Source organism: Lithobates pipiens, unplaced genomic scaffold (genome assembly GCF_037356315.1).
Source record: "Lithobates pipiens isolate NorthernLeopardFrog02 unplaced genomic scaffold, aLitPip1_a1.2 Scaffold_19, whole genome shotgun sequence".
Taxonomy (NCBI): Eukaryota; Metazoa; Chordata; class Amphibia; order Anura; family Ranidae; genus Lithobates; species Lithobates pipiens.
The window spans coordinates 584,563,424-584,583,956 of NW_027507764.1; the positions used below are offsets into that span (position 1 = coordinate 584,563,424).

At 50.6% G+C, this 20,533-nt stretch overlaps 1 protein-coding gene and 1 pseudogene across 1 annotated transcript in view; one reads left to right on the top strand and one right to left on the bottom strand.

The window, feature by feature from the left end:
• Positions 1-17,250, bottom strand: part of LOC143998125 (ALS2 C-terminal-like protein) — a 67,791-nt gene extending 50,541 nt beyond the window's left edge. Inside the window, exon 1 of the mRNA XM_077493868.1 lies at positions 16,979-17,250. Within this exon, the coding sequence (XP_077349994.1) occupies positions 16,979-17,250 (272 nt within the window). The remainder of the gene's footprint in view (positions 1-16,978) is intronic.
• On the top strand, positions 8,354-8,533 carry LOC143999797 (U2 spliceosomal RNA; annotated as a pseudogene).
• Positions 17,251-20,533: the final 3,283 nt, after the last annotated feature.

The window sequence follows — 20,533 nt, forward strand, 5'->3', positions numbered from 1 at the left end:
TAACACCCAGAGGCAGAAGCACGATGGGACTTGTAGTTTTGCAACAGCTGGAGGTCCGCTAATTGCATACCACTGCTATAGATAGATAAATATATATGAATAAAAACATAATATATATATTGTATTGATTTATAATAAATGCATATATATATATATATATATATATATATATATGTATCATTTCTTTCTCTCTGTAGTTAAAAAATGTTTGCCAATATAAATACCTAAATTATATATATATATATATATATATATATACAGTATATATATATATATATATATATATATATATATATATATATATATATATATATATATATTTATATATATATATATATATATATATATACACACACATATATATATATATATATGTATATACAGTGGTGTGAAAAAGTGTTTGCCCCCTTCCTCATTTCCTGTTCCTTTGCATGTTTGTCACACTTAAGTGTTTCGGAACATCAAACCAATTTAAACAATAGTCAAGGACAACACAAGTAAACACAAAATGCAATTTGTAAATGAAGGTGTTTATTATTAAAGGTGAAAAAAAATCCAAACCATCATGGCCCTGTGTGAAAAAGTGAGTGCCCCCCTTGTTAAAACATACTATAACTGTGGTTGTCGACACCTGAGTTCAATTTCTCTAGCCACACCCAGGCCTGATTATTGCCACACCTGTTCACAATCAAGGCATCACTTAAATAGGAGCTGCTTGACACAGTAAGGTCCACCAGAAGATCCTTAAAAGCTACACATCATGCCGAGACCCAAAGAAATTCAGGAACAATTGAGAAAGAAAGTAATTGAGATCTATCAGTCTGGAAAGGGTTATAAAGCCATTTCCAAAGCTTTGGGAATCCAGCGAACCACAGTGAGAGCCATTATCCACAAATAGCGAAGACATGGAACAGTGGTGAACCTTCCCAGGAGTGGCCGGCCGCCCAAAATTACCCCAAGAGCGTAGCGACGACTCATCCAAGAGGTCACAAAAGACCCCACAACAACGTCCAAGGAACTGCAGGCCTCACTTGCCTCAGTTAGGGTCAGCGTTCATGCCTCCACCATCAGGAAAAGACTGGGCAAAAATGGCCTGCATGGCAGAGTTCCAAGGAGAAAACCACTGCTGAGCAAAAAGAACATCAAAGCTCATCTCAATTTCTCCACAACACATCTTGATGATCCCCAAGACTTTTGGGACAACATTCTGTGGACCGATGAGACAAAAGTGGAACTCTTTGGAAGGTGTGTGTCCAAGTATATCTGGCGTAGAAGGAACACTGCATTTCATAAAAAGAACATTATACCAACAGTAAAATATGGTGGTGGTAGTGTGATGGTCTGGGGCTGTTTTGCTGCTTCAGGACCTGGAAGACTTGCCGTGATAAAAGGAACTATGAATTCTGCTGTCTACCAAGAGATCCTGAAGGAGAATGTCCGACCATCTATTCGTGTACTCAAGCTGAAACGAACTTGGGTTCTGCAGCAGGACAATGATCCTAAACACACCAGCAAGTCCACCACCGAATGGCTGAAGAAAAACAAAATGAAGACTTTGGAGTGGCCTAGCCAAAGTCCTGACCTGAATCCTATTGAGATGTTGTGGTATGACCTTAAAAAGGCCCTTCATGCTCGAAAACCCTCTAATGTAACTGAATTAGGACAATTCTGCAAAGATGAGTGGGCCAAAATTCCTCCAGGACGCTGTAAAAGCCTCATTGCACGTTATCGCAAACGCTTGGTTGCAGTTGTTGCTGCTAAGGGTGGCCCAACCAGTTATTAGGTTTAGGGGGCAATCACTTTTTCACACAGGGCCATGATGGTTTGGATTTTTTTTCACCTTTAATAATAAACACCTTCATTTACAAATTGCATTTTGTGTTTACTTGTGTTGTCCTTGACTATTGTTTAAATTGGTTTGATGTTCCGAAACACTTATGTGTGACAAACATGCAAAGGAACAGGAAATGAGGAAGGGGGCAAACACTTTTTCACACCACTGTATATAATTTAGGAAGCCGTTTTAATTTTAAAAAAAGATTTTTATATTTATATAATTAAATTTATTTATATTTATATTATTTTTTGCAGTATGTATGGTAAAAGATCTTTTAATACTTACCTTTCCTGTAAGTCCAGCACCGCTCTCTCCTCTATGATTCTCCAATCTATCTTGGTTTTGTCTTTATCTCCGTTGCCATCACAACAGGGTGGGACTTCCTACGACGCCGCCTGTTTAGATGACAACCTGAGGTGTTGACGGCGGAGTTACTGCGCATGCGTGATCGGCGCTGGAATGGGCGGTGCATGCTGGTACATCAGCATCACAGTGTCCCGGAAGAAGATGCCTGTGGGCTTCACATGCCCACGGGCAAGGTGACAGCGGCCAGCCTGATAATTTCTAAGTTATATTTTGCGGAGAAGTATTTGAAAACAGAATAAGTGAGTGATATAATTAAACATGTTAATCATTGTCATTTTGCAAAAAAAAAAAAGATGTTGGAGACAGTGGAACCCCGCTTTAACTCCCCTCTAAATGGCTGTTGCTAGGGGGCCCCTCATAGTCTGCCTCCTTCAGTGCCTGGGCTGGTGACATCACTTCCCCTCAGCGCAGGAAGGGCTCAGCTCTGCCCCCTCCCTCTTGTCAATCATCTGGGACACGTGACAGGTCCCAGATGATTGTGCAGCCAATCGTGGTGCCGGTTGTGTATACGCAGTGGGTGCCCGGCTGTGAAGCCACAGCCAGATGCCCACAGTTACAATGCCAGAGCCGCCGAACAGAGGGGGAGACGAGCGGGGGCTTCGACCCGCATCGCTGGACCCTGGGACAGGTAAGTGTACGATTTATTAAAAGTCAGCAGCTGCAGTATTTGTAGCTGCTGACTTTTAATTTTTTTTTTCAATGGTAACACCACTTTAAAGTGATATTAAAGTCTGTTAATATACTCACCTGCTCTGTGTAATGGTTTTGTACAGAGCAGCCAGGAGCCTCCTCTTCTGGGGTCCCTCTTCGGCTCTCAAGGCCCTGCCCTTCCGGGAAGTGCCCCCCACAGCATGCAGCTTGCTATGAGTGAACCCGAGCCGTACCGCAGCTCTGTGTGTCCATTCAGACAGGAAATGAGGGGAACTCTCTCACAAAGACAGAAACATAGACAGTATATAGAGTTAGGTTTGTGTGGAGTCACACATTTGCCTCCCCCCATAGAGGCTGCCATTGTTTTCTATCCACATAATGGCACCATTTCCAGCTGCAAAGTGAACCTGTCACTGGCACGGTGGGCATCACCCGCTTCGGTTCGCGGGTCATCACTCACCCGTGAGACTCTGAGCTGGGGGATCCGAGGGGGGCGGTTCTGGGGTCATGACTCACCTGTGGAGACTCTGTGCTGGGGGTCAGAGGGGGGTGGTTCTGGGGTCGTCACTCACCCGTGGAGACTCTGTGCCAGGGGTCAGAGGGGGACGGTTCTGGGGTCGTCACTCACCCATGGAGACTCTGTGCCAGTGGTCAGAGGGGGACGATTCTGGGGTCGTCACTCACTCGTGGAGACTCTGTGCCGGGGGGTCAGAGGGGGAGAGTTCTGGGGTCGTCACTCACCCGTGGAGACTCTGTGCCGGGGTCAGAGGGGGGTGGTTCTGGGGTCGTCACTCACCCGTGGAGACTTTGTGCCGGGGGGTCAGAGGGGGATGGTTCTGGGGTCGTCACTCACCCGTGGAGACTTTGTGCCGGGGGGTCAGAGGGGGGGGGGCGGTTTTGGGGTCGTCACTCACACGTGGAGACTTTGTGCCGGGGGGTCAGAGGGGGCGGTTCTGGGGTCATCACTCACCCGTGGAGACTCTGTGGCGGGGGTCAGAGGGGGGCGGTTTTTGGGTCGTCACTCACACGTGGAGACTTTGTGCCGGGGGGTCAGAGGGGGGTGGTTCTGGGGTCGTCACTCACCCATGGAGACTGAGTCAGACGGTTCCAGGTCAATTTTTTTGGGGGTGAGTACATTGCGGCCCCCCCTTCTGACCCCGGGGGGAAAAGCCTCCGCTGGAAGCTGCTCTGGTGGGTATTAGAGGAGGAGAAGCTGTCAACACATAAATAAGGAGACTGATCCTTCATCACTACCCGGGGGGGTCCTAAGACTTCACTGTCTGCATGCTTGTTCCAGAATGAAGGCATTCTTACCATGACAGGCCCTCAGGGGCACCTCAGCCCCCCCACCTCCAGCCAGGCTCCCAGGGCCCACTCACTGATGACATCCTCTGGAATCCCCTTCCTGATTGGAGGAAGGAATTGAAAGTCTCGCCCATGGGGGCAGTGTCCAGTGTTGCCGGCAGGTGACGCTGTCAGGCATTGATTCCTTACACGGGAAAGGGGGTGCAGTACCAGATGTAGCCAGCAGGTGGCGCTCTCTCTCATAGTTCATTGTACTGTATAGGGGTGCAGTACCGCATAGTCGAGCGCCACCTCTATTGTAGCCACTATGTGGTACGGCACCCCCTATACAGTAGGATGGCAACTGTGTAGTAAGGAAGATGCTGTAAAATATTTTGTTGTCCTACTTTAGAAGTGCAGCACTGGCTTTGTCCGGTAGATGGCGCCCCCCGCTCCCTTACTGAAATCAGCTTTTGTACTGGGGGGGGGGTTGCAGTATCAGATATTTCTGAGAGGTGGCGATCTCTCCCCCACTCTTCTCTTAGGCAGTAATATAAAATAATCTATCATTGAACTGTGTGGAGGTGCAGTACCTCATTGTAGCCGCCAGGTGGCAGTGATAAATAATATCGGCCTTTGTACTTTGTAGTGCAATACCGAGTGTGGCCAACAGATGGTACAAAGTACCCTTCAGAGGACCATATAAAGTACCCCCCCCCCATCTAGTTGGCGGTAGGCAGTGATATATTGTATTCTGTCGTTTATTATTGTTTGTGTATTAATAATATTTATAAAATTGTATTCATTATTAAATTTTAATTATTATAATTATATTATTATAAAACAATAATTTGCTTTTTTTACTATTATTATTGTTTATTCATTTTTTATTATGATTGGTTATTACGTTTAATTATTTGTTATTTATTACATTTTAATTATGCATTTAACATTTTGTATTTATTATTATTTTTATTTTATTATGATATTCTGCCTGGGCACAGAAAGAGAGGTGCAGTACCGGATATGATTACTAGGTGGCGCTCTCTCACTCTCAGGTAGTGATACAAGCCTTTGCGCTGTATAGGGGTGCAATACCGCATTGCGGCCGGCAGGTGGCGCGCACATAACTCTGTGATGTCTGTCTAATGTGCAGTGCCGAGTGTGGCCGGTAGGTGGCGCTCCCCCTCTCTCACGGGCGGTGATTTATAGTCTCCGCCATTGTATTGTGATGAACGAGAAATGTAACGAAAGTGAAAGTATGCAATAGATGCTTACTGCGCATGCGTTCCAATTCCAATAGGTTTCCTAATCTGAAAGAACACTGGTGTAACGACATAGTCTGCGACCATCGCAGTTTGCCACGGAAGTGACGTTCCGTCGCCGCCATCTTTCTACACCCCACACTCGTCCACAGTATTGATTCACTAAGAAGGGGGGAAGCGGAGATGTTGTCCTTTATTTCACTATACATACTGACTTTACTGTTATAAATACGTCTGAAATGAAAACTCCGGTTGGTGTAACAACATGGCCTCTTCCCCCCTTCTTAGTGTATCCCTACTGTGTAGGAGTGTGGGGTGTAGCAAGATGGCGGCGACAGAATGTCACTTCCGTAGCAAACTGCGTCGCCGAATATATCGTTAGGCGCCGTTCATCTTCGGCTAGTGTCGGAATCTGTGTACTGCGCTTGCGCTGTACCCAGCGGCCACTATAAGATGAGGGACACAATATGATAGGACGCCGGTGTCCTATGTGAATGCCTGACAGCGCCACCTGCCGCCAACACCGAACACTGCGCCCCATGGGCGAGACTTTCACTTCCTTCCACCAATCAGGAAGGGGATTCCAGAAGATGTCATCGGTGAGCGAGCCCTGGGATCCTGGCTGGAGGTGGGGGGGGGCTGAGGGGCCCCCCGAGGACCTGTCATGATAAGAATGCAGCCAGTGAAGTCTTAGGACCCCCCCAGGCCAGTGATAAAGAATCAGTCTCCTTATTTATGTGGTGACAGCTTCTCCTCCTCTAATAATCACCAGAGGCTTTGCCCCGGGGTCAGAAGGGGGGGGTCGCAGTGTACTCACCCCAAAAAAAGTGTAATTGACCTGGAACCGTCCGACTCAGTCTCCACGGGTGAGTGACGACCCCAAAACCGCCCACCCCCGGCACAGAGTCTCCACGGGTGAGTGACGACCCCAGAACCGTCCCCCTCTAACCTCCCGGCACAAAGTCTCCACATGTGAGTGGCGACCCCGGAACCGCCCCCCTCTCATCTGACACAGAGTCTCCACGGGTGAGTGACGACCCCAGAACTGTCCCCCCGGCACAAAGTCTCCACGTGTGAGTGACGACCCTGGTATGACCCCCCCTCTGACCCCCAGCACAGAGTCTCCACGGGTGAGTGACGACCCCGGAACTGTCCCCCTCTGACCCCTGGCACAGAGTCTCCACGTGTGAGTGACGACCCCGGAACCGCCCCCCTCTGATCTGGCACAGAGTCTCCACGGGTGAGTGACGACCCCAGAACTGTCCCCCTCTGACCCCCGGCACAGTCTCCACGGGTGAGTGACGACCCTAGAACTGTCCCCCTCTGACCCCCGGCACAGAGTCTCCACGGGTGAGTGACGACCCCGCAACTGTCCCACTCTGACCCCCTGGCACAGTCTCCACGGGTGAGTCATGCCCCTAGTACCGTCCCCCTCTGATCCCCCAGCTCAGAGTGACGACCCGAGAACCAAAGTGGGTGATGCCCACCGTGCCAGTGACAGGTTCACTTTGCAGCTGAAAATGGTGCCATTACGTGGATAGAAAACAATGGCAGCCTCTATGGGGGGAGGCAAATGTGTGACTCCACCCAAACCTAACTCTATATACTGTCTATGTTTCTGTCTTTGTGAGAGAGTTCCCCTCACTTCCTGTCTGAATGGACACATAGAGCTGCAGCTCGGCTCGGGTTCACTCATAGCAAGCTGCCTGCTGTGGGGGGCACTTCCCGGGAGCTTGGAGAGCCGAAGAGGGACCCCAGAAGAGGAGGATCCAGGCTGCTCTGTACAAAACCATTACACAGAGCAGGTGAGTATATTAACAGGTTTGATATTTTTAAAAATTAAAAAAAGACGAGACTTTAATACCTCTTTAAAGTGGTGTTGCCATTTAAAAAAAAAAAAAAAAATTAAAAGTCAGCAGCTACAAATCTGCAGCTGCTGACTTTTAATAAATCAGACACTTACCTGCCCCAGCAGAGCCCCGCTCATCTCCCCCTCTGTTCGGCGGCACCGGCATTGTAACTGTGGGCACCTGGCTGTGGCTTCACAGCTCGGCACCCACTGCGCATGCACGACCGACGCTGCAATTGGCTGCGCAATCATCTGGGACCTGTCATGTGTCCCAGGTGATTGACAAGAGGGAGGGGGCGGAGCTGAGCCCTTCTTGCTCTGAGGCGAAGTGATGTCACGAGCCCAGGCACTGAAGGAGGCAGACTACGAGGGACCCCCTAGCAACAGCCATTTAGAGGGGGGTTAAAAAAAAATCCACTTTTTTTTTTTCTTTGGCACATTCATGAATTTTTTATTTTTTTTTAGGTGCAACTCCACTTTAAGTTGCAACTTTCTGCAAATTTTGAGAGCGGAACCCACCTTCCTAGACTCTTGTTATGCAACCATTAAAGTGTCATTTCTGTTATGAGAGCAATATGGAGACGGATCTTGTGGAAATGCCACTTTTCGGGCAGCCATGCTGACCACAACAGAAAAAGTGTTCGGCCCTCACTGGCTGCTTGCTTCTTCCAGGCCAGTGACTCAAAGCGTTGATGGGAGTGACAGCCAGGTTGGTATTTTCAGGTGGTCTCTATGACTGGTATTCCTCATATCTGTGTGCTGTGTACATTTTGCCTTTCCAGGGAAGGGGATAATGGGGGGCGGAGCCATGCTTTCTCTGGTGTAGGCGTGTGCACAGAAGGTGATGAGTGACCACGCCTCCCTCCTTCGGGCGCTGGACTCCATCCACCACGAGCTCTACCTGTCGCTCTTCACTGCCACCTTCCTGGGGGAGAAGGCTCTGGTGCTGCAGGACCTGGTGCCCTTCCCCGTCCTCAGCTTCCAGGAGCTGCTACGAGTCCACCCCAGCCAGATCCACCTTCATTCCAGCTGGGAGTCCACGCAGACGGACATACTGGGCATTGTAGCTTACCTGGGCAACGCAATGAGCCAAGACAATGGGGTTCTTCTCGGCCTTTTGGCTAAGATCAAGTGTAGTATCTGTTCTTATCAGTTACCAGGAGGTGGCGCTTGCTTCCGTCCCTGTTCTACGGCGAGGTGGAGCAGGGTTGGCGGTTGCTATGCAAAGCCTGCTGGTGTAAAGGTGACCTGGAGCGGTTCGTAGCCGAAAGGGAAGCCTTCTGATGGGGACGGAGAACCGCTTGGTCGAAGCCAGGGGAGGGGGCCCTGGCCTTTTGGCCTGGATTGTGGCAGCTTTAGCTCCGGTCAGTTCTTCGGGACTGGAACGCTTGTTCCCCTTTCCGGTCGGGGGAGCGGCCAGTACGTCCTGGATGTAATTAGGTGGGAGTGATGGGAGTGAGGGTGGACCTGATGGTAAAGGGTCTCACTAAGCTCCTGGATCTCCATACCTTCCTGACTAGGGTGGGGGCTGTTGTGGTCTGGGCTGGGGGGCCGGGGTTGCTTTTGTTGGAAAGCCCATGGTGATGTGCCCCTGGAGTGGCAGTCCAGGGGTGCCTTCTTTCACTGTGCGTCCTGCACTTTGATTTAGGCACCTAGGTCACGTCACCATTAACACGCTTTTTCACACCTGCCTCTAGGGCCCGGCCTTTTGGCTAGGACCAGAGGAATTTTTGATTCCTGGCCGGAGGGCCGGCCATTGTATTACACAATGGTCACTTTCACTCTCCTCTTCACTATCCCTTTCCTCACTTTTTATTTATTTTATTTGTGTGTGTCTTGTCACGTCTGTCACTTTCACGTTTGATTAGTAGGGTGTCGGTCCTCGGACCAATCCTGAACGTCTTGTGGGGGAGCGGACATAGGCCTTCTGGCTTGGTCCAATCCCCATGAGGGGGGGCCTACCTTCGGGGAAGCCCCCACAGTACCAAGTACCTAGGAGGTTCTGTTTCGGCAGTCCTCCCGGGGAAAGGAGGGATTCCGGTTTCGTCCGGGTCCCACTTGTTGAGTCTGGTACCTCAGTCCCTGTCTGGAGCCTAACGCCCCGGGGGATCAGGGTATGGTCCTTCTTTTGGAGGACATCAGACACCCGTCTGCACTTTTTAGTGTGTCACTCTTTATGTGTGTGCACTTTTTTTATGCACCGGGTGGAAGTTTTTTGGGTGTGTTTGCACGCCATGGGCTTTTTCAATAAAAAAAAAAAAAAAAAAAAAAAAAAAAAAAAAAAAAGGCGTGTGCACAGAAGGTGCTGATTGACCACGCCTCCCTCCTTCGGGCGCTGGACTCCATCCCCCATGAGCTCTACCTGTCGCTCTTCACTGCCACCTTCCTGGGGGAGAAGGCTCTGGTGCCCTTCCCCGTCCTCAGCTTCCAGGAGCTGCTACGAGTCCACCCCAGCCAGATCCACCTTCATTCCAGCTGGGAGTCCACGCAGACGGCCATACTGGGCATTTTAGCTTACCTGGGCAATGCAATGAGCCAAGACAACGGGGTGAGTAAGGAGAGGTAAGTGACTAATCCCGCAGGAGGAATTATGAGACTCCGGGGGGAGCTGGGATGGAGTCTGGGGGGGCTGAGTCGCATAGAGATCTCCCCATCAGAATCATTGGGGGAAACAATGCCATTGATAGTCTTCTGAAAAATAAGATTTGCCGTAAAACCTTTTTCTTGGAGTTCAGGGAAACAGAAAATCTTCCACCACTGGGTTATACTGCCGCCTGAGATCACACCTCTCTTCTACCCAGCATGCTTTAGGTTTGTGAGCAAGCAGTGTCCCACAATGGACTCCAATAATTTTTTTTTTTTACAGTAAGTACAAAAATCCTGATTTCTTTCTTATCCAGTGAGGGACACAGAGATTCTAAGGCCAGGACGCTCAGAAGCATCCAACTGAGGAGTAGGCAAGAGCCGCTCACAGGTCCAAGACAAATATAAAACTCAGCTGTAATATGGAAGTATTTGCAAGACAGATGACTGAATCAGAGCCGTATGAGGAGAAGATCTGGCCAAAAAGAGGGACTACCACTAAGAAGAGGGAGGACTCCGAGCAGTGGCGGCTGGTGAAGTTTTAAGATGGGGGGGCGCTAGACCACGCCCACCCTTTTGACCCATCCCACTTCTCATAAGCCCCACCCATTATAGAATCCACCAACTCCGTCCCCTGTAGTACATCATATACCAGGCTCTACATTATAGACAGGGCTCTGTACATCATATACCAGGCTCTACATTATACACCAGGTTCTAATGACACATCAATATGTCTGACAGCCCAGCCACAGTCCTCGTTCACCAGAGAAAAAAAAACAGGAAACACAAAAAAGGTGCTCGGGAAACAGCAATAGGCAGAGGTCACCGCAGACAATGAAGTACAAGAAAGCCTAATAAAATAAAACAAATACAGTCATCACATTTAGTGACTGCAATAATGCAATATCTTACATGTTTGCCTTTGGTGGTGGGATCAGAGGGATGGTGATGATCAGAGACAGAGGGATGGAGGTGGGGTGGGGAGTTGGATCAGTGGTGGGTGGGATGGGATCAGGGACAGAGGGATGGATCAGGGACAGAGGGGTGGTGGGATGGATCAGGGACAGGGGGATGGTGGGTGGGATGGATCATGGACAGAGGTATGGGTGGGTGGGATGGATCAGGGACAGAGGGATGGGTGGATGGATCAGGGACAGAAGGATGGTGGGATGGATCAGGGACAGAGGGATAGGTGGGTGGGATGGATCAGGGACAGAGGGATGGATGGGTGGGATGGATCGGGGACAGAGGGATGGATGGGTGGGATGGATCAGGGACAGAAGGATGGTGGGATGGATCAGGGACAGAGATGTTGGGTAGGATGGATCAGGGACAGAGAGATGGTGGGTGGGATGGACCAGGGACAGAAGGATGGTGGGATGGATCAGGGACAGAGAGATGGTGGGTGGGATGGATCAGGGACAGAGATATGGTTGGTGGGATGGATCAGGGACAGAGAGATGGTGGGTGGGATGGACCAGGGACAGAGAGATGGTAGGTGGGATGGATCAGGGACAGAAGGACGGTGGGATGGATCAGGGACAGAGAGATGGTGGGTGGGATGGATCAGGGACAGAGATATGGTTGGTGGGATGGATCAGGGACAGAGAGATGGTGGGTGGGATGGACCAGGGACAGAAGAATGGTGGGCTGGATCAGGGACAGAGAGATGGTGGGTGGGATGGATCAGGGACAGAGGTATGGTTGGTGGGATAGACCAGGGACAGAGAGATGGTAGGTGGGATGGATCAGGGACAGAAGGACGGTGGGATGGATCAGGGACAGAGAGATGGTGGGTGGGATGGACCAGGGACAGAGAGATGGTAGGTGGGATGGATTAGGGACAGAGAGATGGTGGGTGGGATGGATCAGGGACAGAGATATGGTTGGTGGGATGGATCAGGGACAGAGGGATGGTGGGTGGGATGGAGCAGGGACAGAGAGATGGTAGGTGGGATGGATCAGGGACAGAAGGATGGTGGGTGGGATGGATCAGGGACAGAGAGATGGTGGGTGGGATGGATCAGGGACAGAAGGATGGTGGGTGGGTGGGATGGATCAGGGACAGAGAGCTGGTGGGTGGGATGAATCAGGGACAGAGGGATGGTGGGTGGGATGGATCAGGGATCAGGGACAGAGAGCTGGTGGGTGGGATGAATCAGGGACAGAGTGATGGTGGGTGGGTGGGATGGATCAGGGATCAGGGACAGAGAGATGGTGGGTGGGATGAATCAGGGACAGAGGGATGGGTGGGTGGGGGGAGGCTTCATATGGACAGAGTGTTTCACAGAGCCTCCACTGACACTGCCAAACCGAGACACAGCAACACCAGTGGAGATAATAGAAGCACTGAGGATCAGCACTTGATAAACTCACAGCCCGTGTGAAACCTCCCCCTCCATCCATCCTGTAGAAATAAGGAGACCAGCCTTGTGTGATCCTCAGTGATTCTAATATCTCCACTGTTGTTGCTGTGCCTCGTTTGGCTGTCAATGGAATCATTCAGCTCTGCCCCCCTCCTGTGGATTTCCAGCATCTACCTTGTTGTTTCATAGCGCAGGAGTTCACTCCTCTGCTCGGCGCACTGGTCTGACACAGGGGAAGACCGGAAGTGACAGACTAACTAGTCTGTCACTCAAAGCCCATAGCATAGTAAACCTATGGGCGCCGGGCGGATTCAGATCGGCACTTTTAATTGTACCACAAGGCGGGTTAAAACACCGCAAATGAAGTGCCGCGTCTGCAATCTTGTGATTGCGTTGACGTGGCGCTTCACATAGTGCACTGTGTCCAGCGCTGCACTGTGTCCGGCGCTCATACACAGTGCACTTAAGGACTTTTTTTCATTTTTTTTTTTTTTTTAAAGGGCCATTAAATTTTTTTGTGACTGCCGGGAGATGGGGGGGGGGCGGCGCCCGGTCGCCCCCTATGGGCGGTCCGCCACTGTCTCCGAGGATCAGTCTGTCATTCCCTATCAGGGCGAGAACCACTATCAAGGGAAGGATGCTTCTTGAAGAACCTTGAGCTCAACCCAGGCAGAGAATGTCCCACTGGATTGATGGATTGTTGGTGGTCTAACACAAGACATGCGAAGGACAACTAGACCAATGCCAAAAAACAGTCCAGTGGTACAACACCCAGAAACAGGTCCCTGATGGAAAGCATGGTACAACAAGACCATGGAGAACACCAGCCAGTCTACCTAAGAGAAGGCACAAGCCTCAAAACCCAAGGGAACATAGTCCCCTATGTGATGATTTTTAGGTGATAGGTTCTCATTATTGAGAAATGCCGGGTCTAAAGGACCCCCTCCCCCGACAGACCCCGGCTCCTCAACACCTGGCTCTCAATAGCCATGCCGTTAAAGCAGGATGGAGAATCGGACATTGAGACAGAAGGTCCTCTTGCAACGGTAGTCGCCAGGGAGCGTCTGCCACCAGGCGCACTAGGTCTGCGTTCCAAGGATGCTGAGGCCAATCTGGGGCAACCAGTATCACTGGGATCGATCCCCTCAGCTTCCACTCTGCGAAGCAGGCGTGGTAACAGTTTCAGTGGAGGAAAGGCGTAGATCAGCTGGTACTGATCCCACGGAGCCACCAGCGTGTCTGACGCGTCTGCCCACGGATCTCTTGTCCTAGACACGAATCTTGGCACCTTCCAATTGAGACAGGAGGCCAGAAGATCCACATCTGCTGTGCCCCACTTCAGCACAGTAACCTGAATATCTTCGGATACAATGCCCATTCTCCTGGGTCCAGCATCTGTCGACTCAGATAGTCCGCCTGCCAGTTCTCCACTCCCGGGATATAAATGGCTGACAGGGCCAGTACATGTCGCTCTGCCCACTGAAGTATGTGAGCGACCTCCCGTGCAGCGGCTGAGCTTCTTGTTCCCCCTTGGCGATTGACGTATGCCACAGCCATGGCGTTGTCTGACTGGATCCTGATCGGATGCCCTTGCAGTCTCATCGGCCATGTGGAGAGGCACAGTTTGATCGCACTCAATTCGAGCAGATTGATCGCCAACTTGGATTTTTCCGTCGACCAGAGGCCCTGAGCCGACTGAACCCCCATTACTCCGCCCCCAGCCGGATAGACTGGCATTCATTGTTATCATTGTCCACTTCAGAGGTAGGAACGATGGGACAACTGAGATTTGTCCCATTTTGTCAAAATCTCCTTCTGCAGGACTCTGGTGTGGAACTGGGCATAAGGTACTGCCTCGAAGGAGGCTTCCACGAGACCCAGTACTTGCATGCAAAAACAGAGCAATGACCTTGCGGTTCATAACCAGTTTTACCACAGATCTGAGAGTCTGCAGCTTGTCTGAAGGGAGAAACACCCTCGCTTCCATGGAGTCCAGCAGCAAGCCTAGGTACTCCAGACGCTGGGTCGGTACAATCACCGACTTCTTTAGGTTCAACAGCCACCCATTTCTTGCAGGGTCTGCATGGTGATCGGCACATCCTCCTCCAATTCTAAGGCGGAAGATGCCCTCAGGAGGAGATCGTCTAGGTATCCTACAATCGCGATCCCACGTTGCCATAGCAACGCTAAAACTGGAGCCAATACCTTGGTAAAGACTCGGGGGCTGATGTCAGACCAAACGGAAGAGCCACAAACTGGTAGTGAGCTTCCCCTCCTGCAAACCGCAGAATCTTTTGATGCCGGAGGCATATGGGTATGTGCAGGTAGGCATCCTGGATGTCTAAGGAGGCCAGGGAGTCCCCTTGATGGAGTGCAGCAACTACTGAGCGAACTGATTCCATTCTGAACCTCTGCACTTTTACAAAGTGATTGAGGGCTTTTGGTCCAAGATTGGACGTACCCCTTCCTTCATGGGAACCACAAACAGATTTGAGTAGAATCCCTGGAAGCGTTTCGATTCCGGAACCGGTACAACCACCCCGCGACTCAGCAGGTCTCTTACTGCCCCCAAGAGGGCCTCCCGGCGAGCCGGGGATACTGGTATGCTGGAGGGGAAGAATCTGTTTTCTGGCCAAGAGGGAAACTCTATCTTGTACCCGGAGGAAATCAGATCGCAGACCCATTGGTCGGATAGTCGAGAGGACCACCGGGCTGCAAACTCCCGAAGGCGACCCCCCCACTCGAGACATGGGTGGGGGCAAACCTTCATGCGGTAGCACTTTTGTTCGCAGGCTTTGTAGGCTTGCGGTTCCAGAGATGTTTTTGACCGTCCGTGGTCGTCCTGTCGGGCTGGGGACGTTTTGACGAAGCTCCGGGTGGACAAAAAAGCCGTTTGTGAGCAGAAAAAGAGGGCCCTTGCCTACGGCGTTGCTCCGTAGCTTTCCTGGCCTGTTACAGTAAGGTACTCTTACCACCGGTGGCATTTTTAATAATGTCATCCAAAGAGGCTCCAAAGAGCTGCTTGCCAAGGAAGGGAAGATCCGTTAGGGCTTTCTTGGATGCCTGGTCAGCCGACCAGTATGTTAGCCAAATCAGCACCACAGCTGACACTGAAGCCCTGGATAACAGAGGGAGGGTATCCAGAGCCGCGTCACAGACGTACTTAAGGCCTTGCAGTAGGTGGTCTGCTAGTTCCATGCAGACAGGAAAAGCCTGTTGCTCTCCCAATTCGTGGTGCAAAAGTTTTGCCCACTCAGTCAGTGTCTGCGACACAAGTGTGGATGCCAGTACTGGTCGTACGGCTGACCCCACAACCGTAAACAGGGAACAAGCCACTGCCTCGGCCTTCCTGTCCATGGGATCCTTGAATGCAGGAGTCCCCTCAACCGGGATCGTGGTTACTTTATTTAATCTGAATACTCCTCTGCACTTGAAAGTATTCAAAACCTCAAGATCTGCGTTTTTTTTGAATATTTCCTATTTTTTTTAAAACTGGCGCAGATCTTGAGGTGGGCAGAGCGACACGTACTGGCCCTGTCGGCCATTTACATCCCGGGAGTGGAGAACTGGCAGGCGGACTATCTGAATCTTGAGGTTTTGCTGGACCCAGGAGAATGGGCAATTGCATCCGGGGATTTTCAGGTTACTGTGCTGAAGTGGGGCACAGCAGATGTGGATCTTCTGGCCTCCTGTCTCAATTGGAAGGTGCCAAGATTCGTGTCTAGGACAAGAGATCCGTGGGCAGACACGTCAGACGTGCTGGTGGCTCTGTGGGATCAGTACCAGCTGATCTACGCCTTTCCTCCACTGAAACTGTTACCACGCCCGGCATTTCTCAATAATGAGAAGCTATCACCTAAAAATCACCACATAGGGGACTATGTTCCCTAATTCCCAGGGCTTGGGTTTTCAGGCTTGTGCCTTCTCTTAGGTAGACTGGCTGGTGTTCTCCATGGTCTTGTTCTACCATGCTTTCCATTAGGGACCTGTTTCTGGGTGTTGTACCACTGGACTGTTTTTGGCATTGGTCTAGTTGTCCTTTGCATGTCTTGTGTTAGACCACCAACAATCCACCAATCAAGTGGGACATTCTCTGCCTGGGTTGAGCTCAAGGTTCTTCAAGAAGCATCCTTCCCTTGACAGTGGTTCTCGCCCTGGTAGGGAATGACAGACTGATCCTCGGAGACCTCCCTCTTCTTAGTGGTAGTCCCTCTTTTTTTCTGGATCTTCTCCTCACACGGCTCTGATTCAGTCATCTGTCTTGCAAATACTTCCATATTACAGCTGAGTTTTATATTTGTCTTGGACCTGTGAGCGGCTCTTGCCTACTCCTCAGTTGGATGCTTCTGAGCATCCTGGCCTTAGAATATCTGTGTCCCTCACTGGATAAGAAAGAAATCAGGATTTTTGTAATTACTGTAAAAAAAAAATATTATTGGAGTCCATTGTGGGACACCCGGCCCTCACTGGCTGCTTGCTTGTTCTCCTCTGTTTTTAGGCCCTAGTACTGCTTGCTCACAAACCTGAAGCATGCTGGGTAGAAGAGAGGTGGGATCTCAGGCGGCAGTATAACCCAGTGGTGGAAGATTTTTTTTTTTTTCCTGAACTCCAAGAAAAAGGTTTTACGGAAAATCTTATTTTTCAGAAGACTATCAATGGCATTGTTTCCCCCGATGATTCTGATGGGGAGATCTCTATGCGACTCAGCCCACCCAGACTCCATCCCAGCTCCCCCCGGAGTCTCATACAGCCTCCTGCGGGATTAGTCACTTACCTCTCCTTAATCTCCCCATCGTCTTGGCTCATTGCGTTGCCCAGGTAAGCTACAATGCCCAGTATGGCGGTCTGCGTGGACTCCCAGCTGGAATAAAGGTGGATCTGGCCGGGGTGGACTCGTAGCAGCTCCTGGAAGCTGAGGACGGGGAAGGGCACCAGGTCCTGCAACACCAGAGCCTTCTCCCCCAGGAACGTGGCAGTGAAGAGCGACAGGTAGAGCTCGTGGGGGATGGAGCCCAGCGCCCGAAGGAGGGAGGCGTGGTCACTCATCACCTTCTGTGCCCACGCCTACACCAGAGAAAGCATGGCTCCGCCCCCATTATCCCCGTCCCTGGAAAGGCAAAATGTACAAAGCACTCAGATATGAGGAATACCAGTCATAGAGACCACCTGAAAATACCAACCTGACTGTCACTCCCATCAACGCTTTGAGTCACTGGACTGGAAGAAGCAAGCAGCCAGTGAGGGCCGAACACTTTTTCTGTTGTGGTCAGCATGGCTGCCCGGAAAGTGGCATTTCCACAAGATCCGTCTCCATATTGCTCTCATAACAGAAATGGCACTTTAATGGTTGCGTAACAAGAGTCTAGGAAGGTGGGTTCCGCTCTCAAAATTTGCAGAAAGTTGCAGCTTAAAGTGGAGTTGCACCAAAAAAAAAAAAAATTCATGAATGTGCCAGAGAAAAAAAAAAAGCATTTTTTTTAACTCCCCTCTAAATGGCTGTTGCTAGGGGGTCCCTCGTAGTCTGCCTCCTTCAGTGCCTGGGCTTGTGACATCACTTCGCCTCAGCGCAAGAAGGGCTCAGCTCTGCCCCCTCCCTCTTGTCAATCATCTGGGACACGTGACAGGTCCCAGATGATTGCGCAGCCAATTGCAGCGCCGGTCGTGCATGCGCAGTGGGTGCCGAGCTGTGAAGCCACAGCCAGGTGCCAACAGTTACAATGCCGGCGCCGCCGAACAGAGGGGGAGATGAGCGGGGCTCTGCTGGGCCCTGGGACGGGTAAGTGTCTGATTTATTAAAAGTCAGCAGCTGCAGATTTGTAGCTGCTGACTTTTAATTATTTTTTTATTTTTTAAATGGCAACACCACTTTAAAGTGGTATTAAAGTCTCGTCTTTTTTTAATTTTTAAAAATATCAAACCTGTTAATATACTCACCTGCTCTGTGTAATGGTTTTGTACAGAGCAGCCCAGATCCTCCTCTTCTGGGGTCCCTCTTCGGCTCTTCAGACCCTGCCCTCCCGGGAAGTGCCCCCCACAGCAGACAGCTTGCTATGAGTGAACCCGGGCCAAGCCGCAGCTCCGTGTGTCCATTCAGACAGGAAGTGAGGGGAACTCTCTCACAAAGACAGAAACATAGACAGTATATAGAGTTAGGTTTGGGTAGAGTCACACATTTGCCTCCCCCATAGAGGCTGCCATTGTTTTCTATCCACATAATGGCGCCATTTCCAGCTGCAAAGTGAACCTGTCGCTGGCACGGTGGGCATCACCCACTTTGGTTCTCGGGTCGTCACTCTGAGCTGGGGGATCAGAGGGGGATGGTACTAGGGGCATGACTCACCCGTGGAGACTGTGCCAGGGGGTCAGAGTGGGACAGTTGTGGGGTCGTCACTCACCCATGGAGACTCTGTGCCGGGGGTCAGAGGGGACAGTTCTGGGGACGGCACTCACCCGTGGAGAGTTTGTGTCGGGGGGTCAGAGGGGACAGTTCCGGGGACGTCACTCACCCGTGGAGAGTTTCTGCCGGGGCGTCAGAGGGGACAGTTCCGGGTTCGTCACTCACCTGTGGAGACTCTGTGCCGGGGGTCAGAGGGGACAGTTCCAGGGTCGTCACTCACCCGTGGAGACTCTGTGCCAGGGGTCAGAGGGGACAGTTCTGGGGGTCGTCACTCACCAGTGGAGAATCTGTGTCAGATCAGAGGGGGGCCGTTCCAGGGTCGTCACTCACACGTGGAGACTTTGTCCCGGGGGGTCAGAGGGGGACAGTTCTGGGGTCGTCACTCACCCATGGGGACTCTGTGTCAGATCAGAGGGGGGCAGTTCCGGGGTCGTCACTCACACGTGGAGACTGAGTCGGACGGTTCCAGGTCAATTACACTTTTTTTGGGGTGAGTACACCGCGACCCCCCCTTCTGACCTCGGGGAAAAGCCTCCGCTGGAAGCTGCTCTGGTGATTATTAGAGGAGGAGAAGCTGTCACCACATAAATAAGGAGACTGATTCTTCATCACTGGCCTGGGGGGTCCTAAGACTTTACTGGCTGCATGCTTTTTCAAGAATGAAGGCATTCTTACCATGACAGGCCCTCGGGGGCCCCTCAGCCCCCCCACCTCCAGCCAGGGTCCCAGGGCTCGCTCACTGATGACATTTTCTGGAATCCCCTTCCTGATTGGTGGAAGGAAGTGAAATTTCTCGCCCATGGGGCGCAGTGTTCGGTGTTGGCGGTAGGTGGCGCTGTCAGGCATTGATTCCTTACACAGGAAAGGGAGTGCAGTACCTGATGTAGCCAGCAGGTGGCGCTCCCCCCCCTCTCTCTTTCTTTCTCTCTCTCTCTGATAGTTCATTGTACTGTATAGGGGGTGCAGTACCGCATAGTCGAGCCCCACCTCTATTGTAGCCACTATGCGGTACGACACCCCCTATACAGTACGATGGCAACTGTGTAGTACGGAAGATGCTGTAAAATACTTTGTTGTCCTACTTCGGAAGTGCAGTACTGGCTTTGTCCGGTAGATGGCTCCCTTACTATAATCGGCTTTTGTACTGTGAAGGGGGGGTGCAGTATCGGATATTTCTGAGAGGTGGACCATACACAGGACCATATAAAGTACCCCCATCTAGTTGGCGGTAGGCAGTGATATATTGTATTCTGTCATTTATTATTGTTTGTGTATTAATAATATAATATTTATAAAATTGTATTATTGCATTGTAATTATTATAATTATATATAACTATTATAAAAAAACAATTTGCCTTTTGTTAATGTATTGTTTATTCATTTTTTTTATTATGATTGGTTATTACGTTTAATTATTTGTTATTTATTACATTTTAATTATGCATTATTTAACATTTTGTATTTATTTTTATTATTTTTATTTTATTATGATAATCTGGCTGGGCACAGAAAGAGAGGTGCAGTACTGGAAATGATTACTAGGTGGCGCTATCTCACTCCAAGGTAAAAGCAGTGTGATACAAGCAGTCTTCTCTGCACTGTATAGGGGGTGCAGTTCCGAATTGTGGCCGGCAGGTGGCGCGCACATACCTCTGTGATGTCTGTCTAATGTGCAGTGCCTAGTGTGGCCGGCAAGTGGCGCTCCCCTCTCTCATTGATTTATTGTTCCCCATCTGATAGTGTTCTCTGTGTAGAGCGCAAGCGCAGTACACAGATTCCGAAAATAGCCGAAGATGAACGGCACCTAACGACATATTCGGCAACCCATCGCAGTTTCCTACGGAATTGACATTGTGTCGCCGCCATCTTGCTACGCCCCACACTCGGACACAGTAGGGATACACTAAGGAGGGGGGAAGAGGACATGTTG